Source organism: Lepidothrix coronata, unplaced genomic scaffold (genome assembly GCF_001604755.1).
Source record: "Lepidothrix coronata isolate B3197 unplaced genomic scaffold, Lepidothrix_coronata-1.0 Scaffold124, whole genome shotgun sequence".
Classification (NCBI taxonomy): domain Eukaryota; kingdom Metazoa; phylum Chordata; class Aves; order Passeriformes; family Pipridae; genus Lepidothrix; species Lepidothrix coronata.
This window is the reverse complement of record NW_016690304.1, coordinates 2,674,943-2,688,946: the sequence shown is the minus strand read 5'-3', so window position 1 is coordinate 2,688,946 and position 14,004 is coordinate 2,674,943. Positions and strand designations below refer to the sequence as shown.

Genomic DNA, 14,004 nt, shown 5'->3' with positions numbered 1-14,004 from the left:
TAAATAAAGTGACATTATTCCCTTAGTTAAGTTGCAGATCAATTAAATTTATTTTTTTTCCAAAAGTTATTTACACATTTACAAGTATTTGTTTGGTATTTTACAAAAAGTTACATCAGGTCATTTTAGAAACATTTTTCTTTACAAAAGCTACATAAGCAACTACATTGAGTGTTGAAAAGAACAGCTATGCTGGATTTTAGGATATTAACTAAATCCCTATCCCCAGAGACAAAGCTAAGCTAAACAAAGTGCAAGGACAACTAGAAGACTTGGTCCCAAGCCTCCCTTTTCCTGTTAGTAGGAATAGTCCAAGCCCACAGCTGAAGGAGCTCCTGGGCTGGTAATTCTGCTGAGGGCTTGTCAGTGCCGACAGAGTGGGGGGGCTCAAAGGTGCTCTGGAAAAAAATGAAGTTTAGGAACAAACTCTGCAAGTTTGAGGGAGATGGTGACAAACTAAGAACTTTCCTGTGCAACACAGAAAGGATGTGGTCCCTGGTATTTAATCCCAGGCTGTCCTGGTGGTTTCTAGAGCTACATACTGACTACAGGGACAGCCTGAGAGCATGACTTGCACGAAAATAATGCAAAGAAGTGCGTTCAAAGTTACAGTGTCAGGCAAAAGGTTTGTGAGGGACAGCTCTCTTTTGAGGGAAACACAGATACATCATATTAACAGTTCATTTGCAAAAATCATTCACCAAAACACACCTTCCTTCTGCAAGTGCCCGAGGCACTGCTTGTTCCCTGACAAAATCTCCCCTTCCACCTGTGACTCCACAGAGCAGAGCTGTCAGTGCAATACTCCTGGATGCATCAAGTCCTGGTAACTAAGAGGAAGTAAACAAATATGGTATTTGGCAAGAACTTATCAGAGCACTGCATTAATGGCCACACTTTTTTAAAAAACAATTGAAAACGAGCTACTGCACGGTTTAGCTACACAACAACGTATCACAGGCACACTGAGGGGCAGAATCAGGTTGGACTTGTGGCAGAGTAGCCTGTAAAAGCAGGGAAGTGCATCACCTCTTTGAAGAGCATCTCAACAACTAAAATACCCACCAAATGTTAACACTGAATCTCCTCTATAAGCTGCCCTGCCTCCTCCAAAGGAGATGCTGAGCCATTTGTTAGACCAACATCCTCATCTGTTTGGGGTTTTTTTTTTCCACATGTGCATTTTTTACATTTGGGTCCCATTTTCTCTGTTGGTTTCAAGAGGAAGCAGAGAAGTGACTCCTCCAGTGCACCTCAAAACTGCAACTCTACACTGCTTACCTGGAAGCCTGGAAATACTGCTGTACATTCTTTAGGTGGCGCTGGGTTTTCTACAGGAATAGCTGAACACCAGAACTAATAAATATCTAGTGACACAACCTCAGGGCACGTTAGAAGAGCACCTCTGTATGAGCATTGCGTGGCAGGAGTCACAGACCCGGACAGGCCTCGGTGAGGAGGGCAGAGGCAGCTCATTGTCAGAACAGGCGTTGCAGAAGATCTCACCACAGTTTCTACAGTGATGCTAAACAGTGGGGAGAAGATTAAAAGTTTAAATTTACAACGGAAATGTACTCGGCAATTGGGAAAAATAAACAATATACACAGAGCAATCCGAAATGTGGCCCCTTTCACTTCTTGGGTCTGAGCACGGAATCAGCCTTCGAAAGGGAATTCACCCACGTCCCAAATTATGATGCAATCCTACACAGATCATGTTTATCTAGGACTGCACCACAGTGGTCTAGGTCCTTATACATTTATTACTTCTAGGGCCTTATTACTTTTTCATTTATATATATATGCTTTGCAGATTGCACTCAAACTCTGGATTAAGCACATATTCTGCAGTAGAAAAATACAGCCTGAGCAATGATATTCCAAACAGTGGATGCTTCTGTCAGGTAGAAAATTGAGATTTAACATAAAAAGGTAAGACGAAAATTCCTGCATACATTATTAAAGCATGGAAATTACCATCACATTTTACTTTAAAATGACAATAAACTCACATTTTCTAACTCCACTGTATAAAAAGATGTCATAAAAAGACTTCCACACGTCAGACTGCAACAGTGCCAGAGCTGACATGTGTTTGAGATGAGGATTCCACAAAGTACTTAAATAATTTTAAAGTTTTAAAATATTCCTTTGTGGCACTTAACCAAAAGACACCGTTTCTTTTGAAATTAGGGCCCAGCTGCATCGTATGTATCAAAGAACTAGAAAGACACCTCAATAATAACTCTGCATTCACCTGAGCATTTACACTTCATGGCACACCTCTAAGATAATTAACTTTTTTTTCTCATATTAGTTACAAACACGTTGGAAGAAATTTTATTAAAAGTTTTACCTTCCTTTTGGAAAGCGAAAATTCCTTTTCACATAACTTGCAATGTGTGGCCTCTTTGTCCTTCAACCAAACCTGGCCCTGAAGGAAAAATTACCATAATTGTATGTACCTAATGAAGTTAAACTTTGGGCTTCAGGGGACAAGACAAATCAAGAGCAGAACATTCACTGCCTGAATTGCTCAGTGCCCTGGGACCAGTGTAATGTCACAAAGACACTCTACAGCAGCACAGGACTGCTCCAAAACACCCCAAAAACCAAAAGGAGACAAGACAGAGCAAGTATAGGTGCAAAGAGAACATGCTTGAGGTACTAAAGATTTCAAAAGGAACAGTTAAAAAAAAAAGTTTTCTTTCCTCAAAGTACTACTGACCTGCAATGCTTTGTTGGCTTCTTTTATATCTTCTATTTTCAGCTTTGATCTAAAGAATAAGATAATGCTATTTCAAACTTCTACATGGTCAGTCACGGTCTAACAATTTAAAAAGTTGGTTTCAACCTCAAAAAATCCTAAGCCAAGTCCCCTGAAGAAGAGCACAAGCCCACCCTGTGTCAGCATGGAGAGAGCAGCCTCCCCACAGCCACCCACCCACGCCTGAGCCACAAGATACACACCCCCAGCTATTCCAGAGGGCATCCAAGTCCCCTTTTAGCCTCTGCACACTGGGCACTGGGCTGCTTTGGGCTGGGGGACAGAGAATTGTTTTCACAGTGCCTGGGAGGGGCTGTGCTTTGGATCTGTGCTGAACACAGGCTGGTAATGGAGATGTTTTTGTTATTGCTGAGCAGAGCACACACAGAGCCAAGGCCTTTCCTGCTCCCTGTCCTGCCACACTGGGGAGGAGACTGGGGGTGATGGGAAGTTTGGAGGGCACACAGCCAGGACAGGGGATCCCAGCTGACCAAAGGGACATTCCAGAGCTGCCAAAATTAAAAATTAACAGACCTGACCTAACTAGACATATTCACTTCTCCTAACTGGTTAGTTACCAAAATAACAATATTATTGTCACAGACAGTCTAATATACTTGAGCACCATCTGATTATTGTTCTTAATTCGAGTTTATCTGACAGTAATGACAGTCATCACAAATAATGGAATTACTCGCTCAGCTTGGATGCCAGTTCTTGGAGAGCAGCTTCTTGGTCTTCACATATCCTTTTCAGTTGCTTGTTCTTTTCCTGAAGTTTAAGGAACTCCTTATAACAAAACAAACAAAGTAAAATGAAGCCAAACTCTTCCCAGGTTGTATTTGGCCCCTGCCTAAAAAACTGCTCCTGCCCAGAGCTGACTGTGCTGAGCAGGCCAAGGGAATGAGTGATCCATCCCACTACTGGGGCTCCAAGTTCAACTTGGAACAGCAACCACTCACAACTAAACCAAAGCACTGAGCTCTGATCTGAGGGCTAAATGGAGAGTAAAAACCCCATTTTTTCCCTTATTCTATTTGTGAGAATACATTAATCTAATCTTCCTTTTCTACTTGCAGAAATTCTTAAAAATACCATGTCAAAGTCCATAATTAACTTTGCAGGCAATGTCTAAATTACTAGTGAAATTTTGCTGCAGAATTTACTTTTTTAAGGTTAATTATTTCTTGGGTCTCTATTCTCAGATGAGATACAGTTTCCTTCTCCTTCTGAAGATCATCCTCCAAGGTTTGCCGCCACTCCTTTTCTATCTTCAAATCTGTTTCCAGCTGAAGCCTAGAATATGTAAAACAAAACAAAACAAAACATCACTGTGCACTAGAGTATCATTTTCAAAAACAAAAATGAGTTTATTTCTGGGTGCAATAGATGATTATGATAATAAATCATTAACTTACATGTTTTCCCAAACAGAAATAATGAATCGACATAACAATATTTTATGTATCGGTGCAGTAAACAAAGCATTGTCACTTAGAGAATGCTTTTAAAAATAAGTGTGTTTAAAGGACCAAGAATATGGCATAATTTTGAAGAGTTGACCTTTGATATAAATGAGTAAGAGAAGATTAACCACAAAATTCTGAAGTATTTTTAAAGCATGCATAAGTGAAAGCCCTCTTAACCTTAAACAGCTTGTTTCTAAAATAAACCAACCCAACCTGCCACAATGGTTGCAGATGTCTCTGGTACACATAAAAGTTATTTAATTTTACACCTGTAAATGTGAATCTTCTATTTTAGACTAAGGTTTATGGCACTTTGAACAGAATTGAAAATAAAGGAGCACAGACTTTAAAGTACTATTTTTATTGAGCTTTCTACATAACTGAGGTTCAACACAAAGAGGGAAATGGATTCTGTTAGTTTAACAGAAGGCCAGTTAAAGGAATTAGGGCTCCTCTGATGGAAGGTCCATTCCAGCTGGAATTTTACTATCAGTTTCATGGAAGACTTGGTGTTTAGAATGTCATGGAGAAACCAAAGGGTGGAAGCACACTGTTCAAACCTTGCAGATCTAAACTGTGCCAACACAAAAAGAGGAGAAAAATCTCAGAGCATTCATGCAAGGTCTTCTGATGGAAAACCTGTATCCACATTAATTTTCCTGGTTTAAAACCAAAACCACTTTCAAAGGAAAGACTTACATTTTGGGACACTACCTCAGCATCTGGCTGAAAAAGAAGTGAATGTGACCTGGAGGTTTCAGAACTGCAGAATTCTAAGCCTGGGGTCTGAACTGTTCTTTTGCCCAAATCTGCAGAGATGACTGTGGTAGTAAAGTGAACATTTATCATGACAGTTCAACAAGTGTATTAACATTCAGAGCTGTGAGAGAGGTGGGGGGGGGGGCTAATAATGGGATTGGAAATCACTGAATTTTAAGCCACAGATTTACTTCAGTAATCGATGTGTTATCTTCTCAAACAGGGAAAATACCTGCCCTTACAGGTAGCTTTTAGCATTACATATATCTTTAAATTAGTACTGAATGATTTAACAGGAGAAAGACTAAAGGGTTGGCTTTTACATTAGTTTTTAACTTTCATGACTCTGGTGAATTTTTATTTTTTTATTTCCTGTGCAGTGGTAAGTTAAACCACTTCTGCCTTACTCACAGGCAGATCAACCAAACTATTCTTATGCCACTTCTGTTTAAGTTTATCCTACTCCACGCTTGTGGGTTTTGTTAAGAGTGTGTATTACTACTACTACTACTACACTATGTATTTTCCCCCACTTAGGATAATTCCCTCATGAATTAAGCTGGCACTTTTAGACAGAAAAATAATACTGTTCTTTCCCTTCCTTTCAAGCTGCACATCATTTTAGAGGCACTCAAAGCCAGCTTGACTTTCCTGGAATGGCATATTGTCTCCTGCATTGCCAGTACCTCATATTAAGATCTTTAGTGTTTACATTCTGTTCAAAACCATTTCTCAACAACCAGCCTGGATCAGGACACAGGACATATTGCCATGTAGAATGTTTACTGCCATGTGTTTTTCCAAACAGCAAAGACATACTCACAGCTGTTTCTCCTTCTGGGAGAATTCCTTCTGCAGACTTTCAGATTTATTCACATATTCCTGCTTAAGTTTCTCATCCTCGGCCTCAGCCTCCATTTGGGCCTTCTCTGCTTGCTGCAATCTGGTGTAATTCAAATCAACTTTGGGTAAAACTGAAGCTAGAATTAGGGTGTAGAGGGTGAAGAAGACAAATAAAAGAAAAATGGGGAAATAGAAACATTTCTAAATAAAAACAAAGCCTGGGGGAAACTCACAAACTCAAACGAGAAATCCATCCAATGCCTAGAGAACTAGCTCGTGGCTTTTCCCAGTCAGAGAGCAAGCACTGTCAGCAATCACTGCTTTATTTTCTGCTCATGAATAACAGGTGCCAAAGCATGATGATACAGAGTTTGAACTGAAGCACAGAACTTGATGCTTTTCTTTTTCCTTTAGCATTCCTTCATGTGGTATTTTTTGAAGCTTTTTTTTTTCCCCCCCAAATAAATCCTGTAGAAGTACTTGGCTCACACTAGTCACCCATTAAGAGGGGGCAGAGCATGTGTTGTGCAAAAGCAGCTCAAAACAATTGAGGCTTAAGGCTGAATACAGAGCACTGCAGTCAGACAGCAAAAAACTTAACTAGCCTAAGACATCAAAGTACACCCTGACAGGTCCCACTACACTTATAGAACTATTTCAACCACATCATATTCTTAAATTAATTTAAATAATCTGTATTAAAAATAATGCATTCTTACACTGGTTAAAATAGCTCCATATTATAGACAAATAAAAACGATTCATCAAGAAATGAGGGATTGGTTTTTTTATTTAATCTTTCCTTACTGAATTCCAGGGGTTTGTGCCTGCTTCAGCTACCATTCCCCTTGGAATCCATTACTTCACTGTGGGCCCTCCCTGCTTGGTCACCTCTTTAGTGCAAAAAAAAAAAAAAGATGGATGTAATGTAACCAAAGGGAATGTAGTAAAATGGGACTTGTGCTGCATCAGGCTACTCCTGCCTGGATGAAAAGGCAGGAGAGTGGGAGAGCCTGTGAAGGACCACTGAATGTCCCCACCTGCTGCATCCCATTTAGCAAAACTGTTTAAGGGCCTCTCAGGTAAGCGGTGGGAGAAATCTGAGAGATGCTTGATTTCTCAATTCCAGCAGCTACCTGAACACAGAGCAACTCAACCCCAGTGTCAGCTAAAAAGAGGTAAGTCAGCAATATGTTTGCCTCTGGGCTTCTGCTGATGCACCAGCAGAAGTTTGCAAAAGCTGCCAGTAAACAAGTGAACAAAGGCTGGAATTAATCTTATCCAGTGTGCACTATCTCAGCTGTCCCAGGGGGTTTGAGAATGATGCTCCCAGTCATACTTGCACTGGTAGTGCACAGAGGGCCAAAACATGCCAAGGAGAATACTGGGGAAAAGCAGGTCAGTTCCCTGTGCAGAAGCTGAATGAAGCTACACAGGACATTAACACCAAGAGTGAGTTAAATCCTGCCCTAAATCACAAAATCTACTCCAGTGTAGTTTCCACAAGCAAGGCAGAAGGGGACCTGCTGCCCAAAAGCTGCAGCCCCGTCCCCCAGGTGCTGGGCCTGCCTGCACTGCTGGCATTCACTCACTCAGAGGCTGAGCTGGCCCCAGTTTGCAGCTGGATTGGCCACTCAGACGGTACTGGGGCAGACACTTGTCTGCACAGACTGTCAGATGGACAGTGCTCCCATTCCTGCTATGGTCCACCCCCTGGTCTAGTCAGTGCTTGTGCTTTGGGTTTTCTTTGAGGATGGAAGGTATTTACTTTTATTTTTCAGTAGCCAGCCCATGTTACAGGCTCTTTCTGACTCCAAACTAAGGAATAAGGCAGCATATAGCCATGGAGTAGAAACCTTTCTGTATTATTGTGTCCTGCCCACTTTTGCAAACACATCCCCTTCTGCTGAAAGACCTGAAGATGACTTTCCCAATCAACTTGCACTACAAATTTCAGAGCAAACATCAGGAAGCGTATCAGGGGCAGTCAGGAGGTTAAACTCTCTTATTTCTGCAGTGCAGCCAAGCAGCAACTCACAGCAGAAATTCGAGTTGTAAAGGCAGCCTAGTGCTGGGTGGAGGGAGGGAAAAGGCTTTGGGCACTCCCACGGCTGTTGGGGTGTTGATGTGCAGACGCAGCCAGGCAGATCCTCCGCTGACAAACCAGCTGGACAAGTTCAGGGGCTGGGCCCTAACCCTAAACCCTATTTACCACTGCACCTTTCCCGGCAGCCAGCAGGGTGCAGCTGCTCTGGGCAGGAGGCACAGCTACAGGATTTACTGTCCCTCCTGTCTGGAGTCCCACCCAAGTCAGGCTCCATGAAAATATTTCACCACGTGACATCAGCAAAATGGAATTGTGCTTTAGCTGTTTTATCCCCAAACCCTGTCATTCTTTCACTGTACATAGAGATTATATGTGTTGGCAGCACCCTCTTTTCTCACACACGGTTGTTCTGACAGAACACTCAGCTCCTCTTCCCTAAACTCCTGTCACTCTGTGTAAAACAGTGCTCGTTACAACCACAACACCCAACAGAGAGCCCGCTTTGGGGATAAATACAGCCTACAACTGAAAGCAGTAAGCAGGGGGAAAGGTATTTAACCTCCTACAATAAACTTTGTTTGACAACTAAGAAGTGATTAAATAGCATTAGAAAACTAGCTCACATTTGCTTAGTAATAGTGCAGTAATTTACTGGTTTTTTAAGAGGGATAAGTGAGATCGGAGGTGATGTTCTTTCAGAAAACAAAACAGAACCCAGCTACGACCAGTTACAGTGCAGGATTTCTAACACCACTTTAAAGTCTGATTTCTAAAGTTCTGAAGGTCTATTTTATCAGTAACTATTTCAACCCAGCAGATGAGGAGGAGCTTTCAGAATGATATATCCTTGACAAGCTTATACTGGTGCTGAGCTTCATTGCTGGCACATTTGACGAATGACATTGCAATAGTCCTAGTTTGAGTTAACAGATCTTTGTCACTTCATGAATGCAGTGGACAAAAATCAAAGACAGATGAAGGCAGCAAAACATTAAAAACAAAAATTGGGATAAAGGATAAAAAGAAAAAGAAAAAAGAGGAAAAAAGGATGTCAATAAAAGAATATTCATGTCACTAATTTTTTTTTTAATACATGTTTTTCATAATCAGATTTAAATGAAAAAAAAGACATGTCAAACACCAACATGACAGGGCTCATGGATATGTTATATTTTACAATTAAAAAGATCAATGTTGCATATAAGGCCACTAAATTAAAACATATGAATCATATTATATCATGTAGTACATGCAGTCTAACTGTAACATAAATTTATGTTCTAGACTTTTAGTCTTTCACTTTTCAACCTTCCAGTGTGAAAACTCATTAGGTCATTGAAAATAATGGCACTTCCAAAGCAATGGAGAAAATTGTAACAGCTTCAGTAAATACACCAGTGATCCTTGAAGGCATTAAATGCTTATATTAAGCACATGCTTAAGTACAAGCAAGATTAATGCTTCAGTTTCTATTGCATTTCATTCAGGTGGGGGAAAAAACAGGTAATAATGAATCGTAATTTTGAAACAACTGAAAGAACAGCTTTTGATATCAGCACAAAAACCTAGGGCCAGAAGAAAGATGGTGGAGGGAGAAAACTGAAAGATCAAGTTTGTGTTTCAAGGAGGTTGTATTTGTTAAACAGAAAAAAAAAGATCCAACGGCAAAGCGCTAGGTGAAGTTTCAGAAAGGTTCATTTTAAACGTTCTACTTGACAGTTACATTTCAGTGGCAGCTGTGTAGGGATGCAGTAAAACGTGAGGGGATGGAGTGATGAACGGAGAGAAACAGAGATGGGGTTGTACCTTTGTTCTAGTTGTTTCATAGCTGCATTAATCTGATTGGTCTTATCCTCTAATCGACTAATTATTTCACTCTTTTCTTTCATAGCATCTTCAGAAACCTGTGTTACAAAAAAGGTCAAAACTGAAGTTGGTGTATTTTGCACTGCTACCTCGTGGGGGCTATTTCCTCAGTATCTGAAGGGGAAAACTTGCAATGACTTTGTGTTTTAATTATTTTAAGCATTCCCTTCTAAAAACCCTTGCTGACAAGTACTTAACAAATCTGTAGTTTTGTGCTCTGTGAGTGATGCTATTTTTTAAGCAAAAATGTTTCCCTTTGGTTTCCTTTCTTAGTTAATTATTTTGGAAGTCAACTTAAATTCACTGATCAGTAGCCCCTCAGAACCTTACCAGTAAACAGTCAGGATGCTTAGTCCTGAAAATCACTAAGGTTCTCCTACAGATCCAAACCCCACAGACCCTCACACTGGAGAACATTCTCTTCTCATTTTTCTTTCCAGCTCTATTTATATTTCTCTTTCTCTGGTCCAGTTTCCTCACAGCTGCAGGTGGAAAAGTAGGATCTTTTGTCCAGCACCTCAATTATCTTTTTGCAGCATCCTGATTTTTTTCCCCTCATTCTGCCACAAATTTGACTGGTTTCTTGTGCTGGTTTTGATAATTTATTCCATAAATCAAAGTAATGTTCTGCATTAATAATTCACTGGTAAACTTCCCCAGTGTTTTTGTTATCTGTTCACTGCACTCTGAGACCCAAATTCTCCCAAAAAGGCATTGCATTGTAACAGATTTTCTTAATTTGTTGACAGATTAAAGAAAAATAAAAAAAAAAATAAAAAATCCCCCGAAACTGTAATTACTTTTTTCTACTTAACACAGTCTTGTCTTCCTTTTCTTACTTGGAAAGGTCAGGTCTTCAACTCCTCACTATGTGCCTTTTGTTTTTTTTAATACAACACAGGTCAAAAAAAAGTCATTATCCAGATGCACTATTACTCTCTCTCTTTCACACAGCATGTTATTAGGCCATGATCTTATCCCCACACTCTTTTCTTCTATAAACACACCCAGTGGCTGCCTTCAGAACTTTGTGTGAAGTCATGTTTGCACAAGCAATGCTCCAAAATGTCCCACTGACCCAAGAAGCGCAAGGGAACCAAAACCCAAAGGAACAGCACATTTGACTGACCAGAATGGCAATGCATTTCTCTCACTTGCTTTGTCTGCAGCAGTTTTACCTGCAGCTTTTGGTACATTTCCATGTTAATTGCTTTAACTTCATCAAGCTGCTGGCGCAGGCCGATGAGGGTATCCTGCTTCTCATGGATATCCTTCTCCAGCAACTTCATGGCAAGCTCTATCTCGTGCTTCATACTGACTTGAACCACCAGCTCATTCTCCATATCCTATAAAACACAAGCACAGTGCAACACAGACTAATTATGTAACTGTGCAACACTCTATCTTGAAAAAACCCCGGGAAGCCAACTCGAACAGAACAGCAGCACCACCTATTTCACCCCTTCCGAAATTCTGCCCCTCTTTCATTTTGCAAATTATCCACTACATAAATGTTACACTCATATACTTAGTGACCAATGGGGGTTTTTTTTAACTTCAGGAGAAGACAATTCACGTGACAAAAAATTACCCTGTCAGTGCTGCACAGAGTTGCCTCAGTATTAATTACAAAAACAGAACTAAAGTATTTATATTTAGCACAGACACAGAGCATGCAGTATTGCTAACAACTTAACCTAAAATTTCTCAAAGAAAAATATTCTTTCTCTACTATTCTTCAGCAACATTATTACAGAAATATTGATGTGCTGATTGCTCTTTTTATCACAGGCAGCAAGACTCACCTGTCGAAGCTGGGACTCCTCCCGAAGCTGCCTGCGAGCTTCACTGTACATCTCGTCCAAGCCCTGCCTGGAGTGTTTGTAGGTCTGAAGTTCTGCTTCAACATCCACTTTAGTTGCCTACAAAGATACAGAGAGTCTTTCTCCATCACAAGTACAGCAATCAATAGCAGAGATTCAGGGGCAACAAAATCAAGCTGATAAATGCATTATCCAAGCACAGCACAGACACAGAGAGCTGTTCCTGCCCCGTGACCATCAGTTTCACAATGAGAATTGAGTAGAGGTAGCAAAAGGAACATCTATACTGCAGCACTGTCCTCCTTCAGTGTCAGTTGAACACACAACTGTTTCAGTACTGAGCAATCCAAACATCTGCTTAACCTGGGCTCTTACCCATCATCCTGGGAAACATGTATGAGGAGTCACAGAAGGAGCTGCAAATCACAGCTGGAAAGTCAAGTTCAGCAGCTGGACACACAATGACTCCAGATACAATGAGACAGCCCAAAACAGGCAGTCTGCCAACTAAAACACAGCCTATTTGGACAAGACTTTCACACAGTATTGTCTTCTAATAGGTCCTTTCCCTGATGAAAGTTGTTTCAGATTTGGACACGTCACAGCTCACTTCAGGCTGAGATGTACAAACACAACATCACGATGTTAAATGTGGTGAAACCAACATACCTCTAGATGATGCTGGGTTTTCATTAAAATCAGAGTATTTTCACTCCTTAATTGATGGTTTTCTTCCTGGAGTTTAATTATATTGTTTTTAGCTATCGCTAACTGAAAAGAAAAAACAAACAAACAAACAAAAGAAAGCAAAGCAGTGTGACCACTACTGTGAGCAGAAATAAAGGGAAAAATGTTCTGATGAATGCAAGACCAAGACATCCTCTGCTCTATTCTCACCTACCAAACAGAGGATTAATTGTTTTGAAGAAAACAAAGCTCCTGGTTTCAGTCCTGAGTCACTTTCATTACACAGCAGCACGAGTATTCAAGATACTTCATTATTCCATGTCTGGCAAAGAACATGCTTTCTTTTCCTTGCTTCATTAGGACTTGAAGACCCCCAGCTCCCCTTCCTCATCCTCAATTTTTTGTTTCCATTTGACTTCAAGTTCATCCAGTTTTATTCTCTTTTTTTGGACATCTTAACGTATCAAATGGAGCAATTTACATAGGAGAGCCTCCCCCAGATGAAAAGCAAACATATTTACAGAAGATGACACTTGATAACTGAGCCCTACAGTATATACCTTAACATCAGAATTATAAGCCAAATGATCAAACTAGGTGAGAGCTGGGCTGAGGGTTTGTAAAGGACCCAGAATACTCTGAGAATTAACACTCAGAAACAATGTCTTCCCTCTGTGTGGATACATTACACCTCGAGTCCCTTCCACAGCTGAATTTAGAGTTTTCAATTTTCCACTTCATTAACCATTTCTCAAGCAGCTTGGACTTAAAAAAAAAAAAAAAAGATGTTGTCTCTTACTAAGATAAAAACATTGGAATCTAGTCAAGCATCAAAGATAAGGAGAAATATAGGACATAAATATAAAACCAGAACTAGACAAGTCTAAAAGCTCTATATAGGCATACAGCAAACCAGTAAGAAACAATCCTTTGGCTAAAGCTGAGTAACAGAAATTGCTCGGTGAACTGCCTTCTGTCTCTCTGTAGCAACTGGTGCCATCCATTCTGGACTAGTCATCTGCACAAAATCAGACTGACAGCTGGCATTAGGAAAGGATTCTCTTCTCGTTTTGTCCAAAAGTTGGAAATTGCAATGTCACCCAGAATTAATTTCCCGATGCTACAGGCTACCTAGGCAAGCTGGCTTCAAATCCCTGCAGCTACTGCACCTTTCCTTTAGGCCAAAATAAAGGTATCTGAAGCCATTATACAAAACTTACACAGAATAATACAATATATTTAGCAAAACAGCCTTTGAGAGTAAATAATACGTTATACATTCCCAAAAGAAAACAATACCTCTTCGATCAGTTTAGTGTTTGATTTCTCCAGTGAATCAACCCTTGCGTGGAGGCTGCTGACTGTGCTACTGAGAGGGAAAAAGAAAAAATGGTATTCAAAATTACAGCAAAACTCAGCCAACCAAGCACAAAAACTTTAATGCAAGGTACAGGGATTAATGGTTAAGAGCTAAAAAGTCTGCTCCCGTTATCTGAGGTTTTCCTAAATATAAGAAAATTACTCTCCTTTGTTGAATATTTTTATACTTCTTTACAATTCCCAGTGCCATCCCTGTCACTTAAACTCTTGGTTGGCTATGACTTCACATGTATTCTCCCTTTCCTTTATCCTCACAACAATATCCAAAGCATCCAAAAGATAAATGAGTTCCCTTCAAGGAAAATCCCTGTGTTTACAAAGAGTTTACAATCTCCATGTTATTTTCCCCTGTGAAATAAAACC

General features: G+C 40.3%; 1 protein-coding gene across 3 annotated transcripts in view; it reads right to left on the bottom strand.

Annotated features, from left to right (window-relative positions):
* RUFY2 (RUN and FYVE domain containing 2) overlaps positions 1-14,004 on the bottom strand; it is a 21,442-nt gene continuing 7,438 nt past the window's right edge. Inside the window, exons 7-17 of one of the 3 annotated variants that reach the window (XM_017826020.1) lie at positions 13,561-13,627; positions 12,244-12,345; positions 11,557-11,673; positions 10,930-11,097; positions 9,692-9,789; positions 5,819-5,938; positions 3,934-4,063; positions 3,462-3,556; positions 2,729-2,777; positions 2,357-2,434; positions 1-1,525 (exon numbers count right to left, since the gene is read on the bottom strand). In XM_017826020.1, the coding sequence (XP_017681509.1) occupies positions 1,382-1,525; positions 2,357-2,434; positions 2,729-2,777; positions 3,462-3,556; positions 3,934-4,063; positions 5,819-5,938; positions 9,692-9,789; positions 10,930-11,097; positions 11,557-11,673; positions 12,244-12,345; positions 13,561-13,627 (1,168 nt within the window). In that variant the 3' untranslated portion in view covers positions 1-1,381. Of the gene's footprint in view, positions 1,526-2,356; positions 2,435-2,728; positions 2,778-3,461; positions 3,557-3,933; positions 4,064-5,818; positions 8,826-9,691; positions 9,790-10,929; positions 11,098-11,556; positions 11,674-12,243; positions 12,346-13,560; positions 13,631-14,004 lie in introns of those variants that run through there. The other 2 variants (XM_017826019.1, XM_017826021.1) reach the window with 2 other exon arrangements.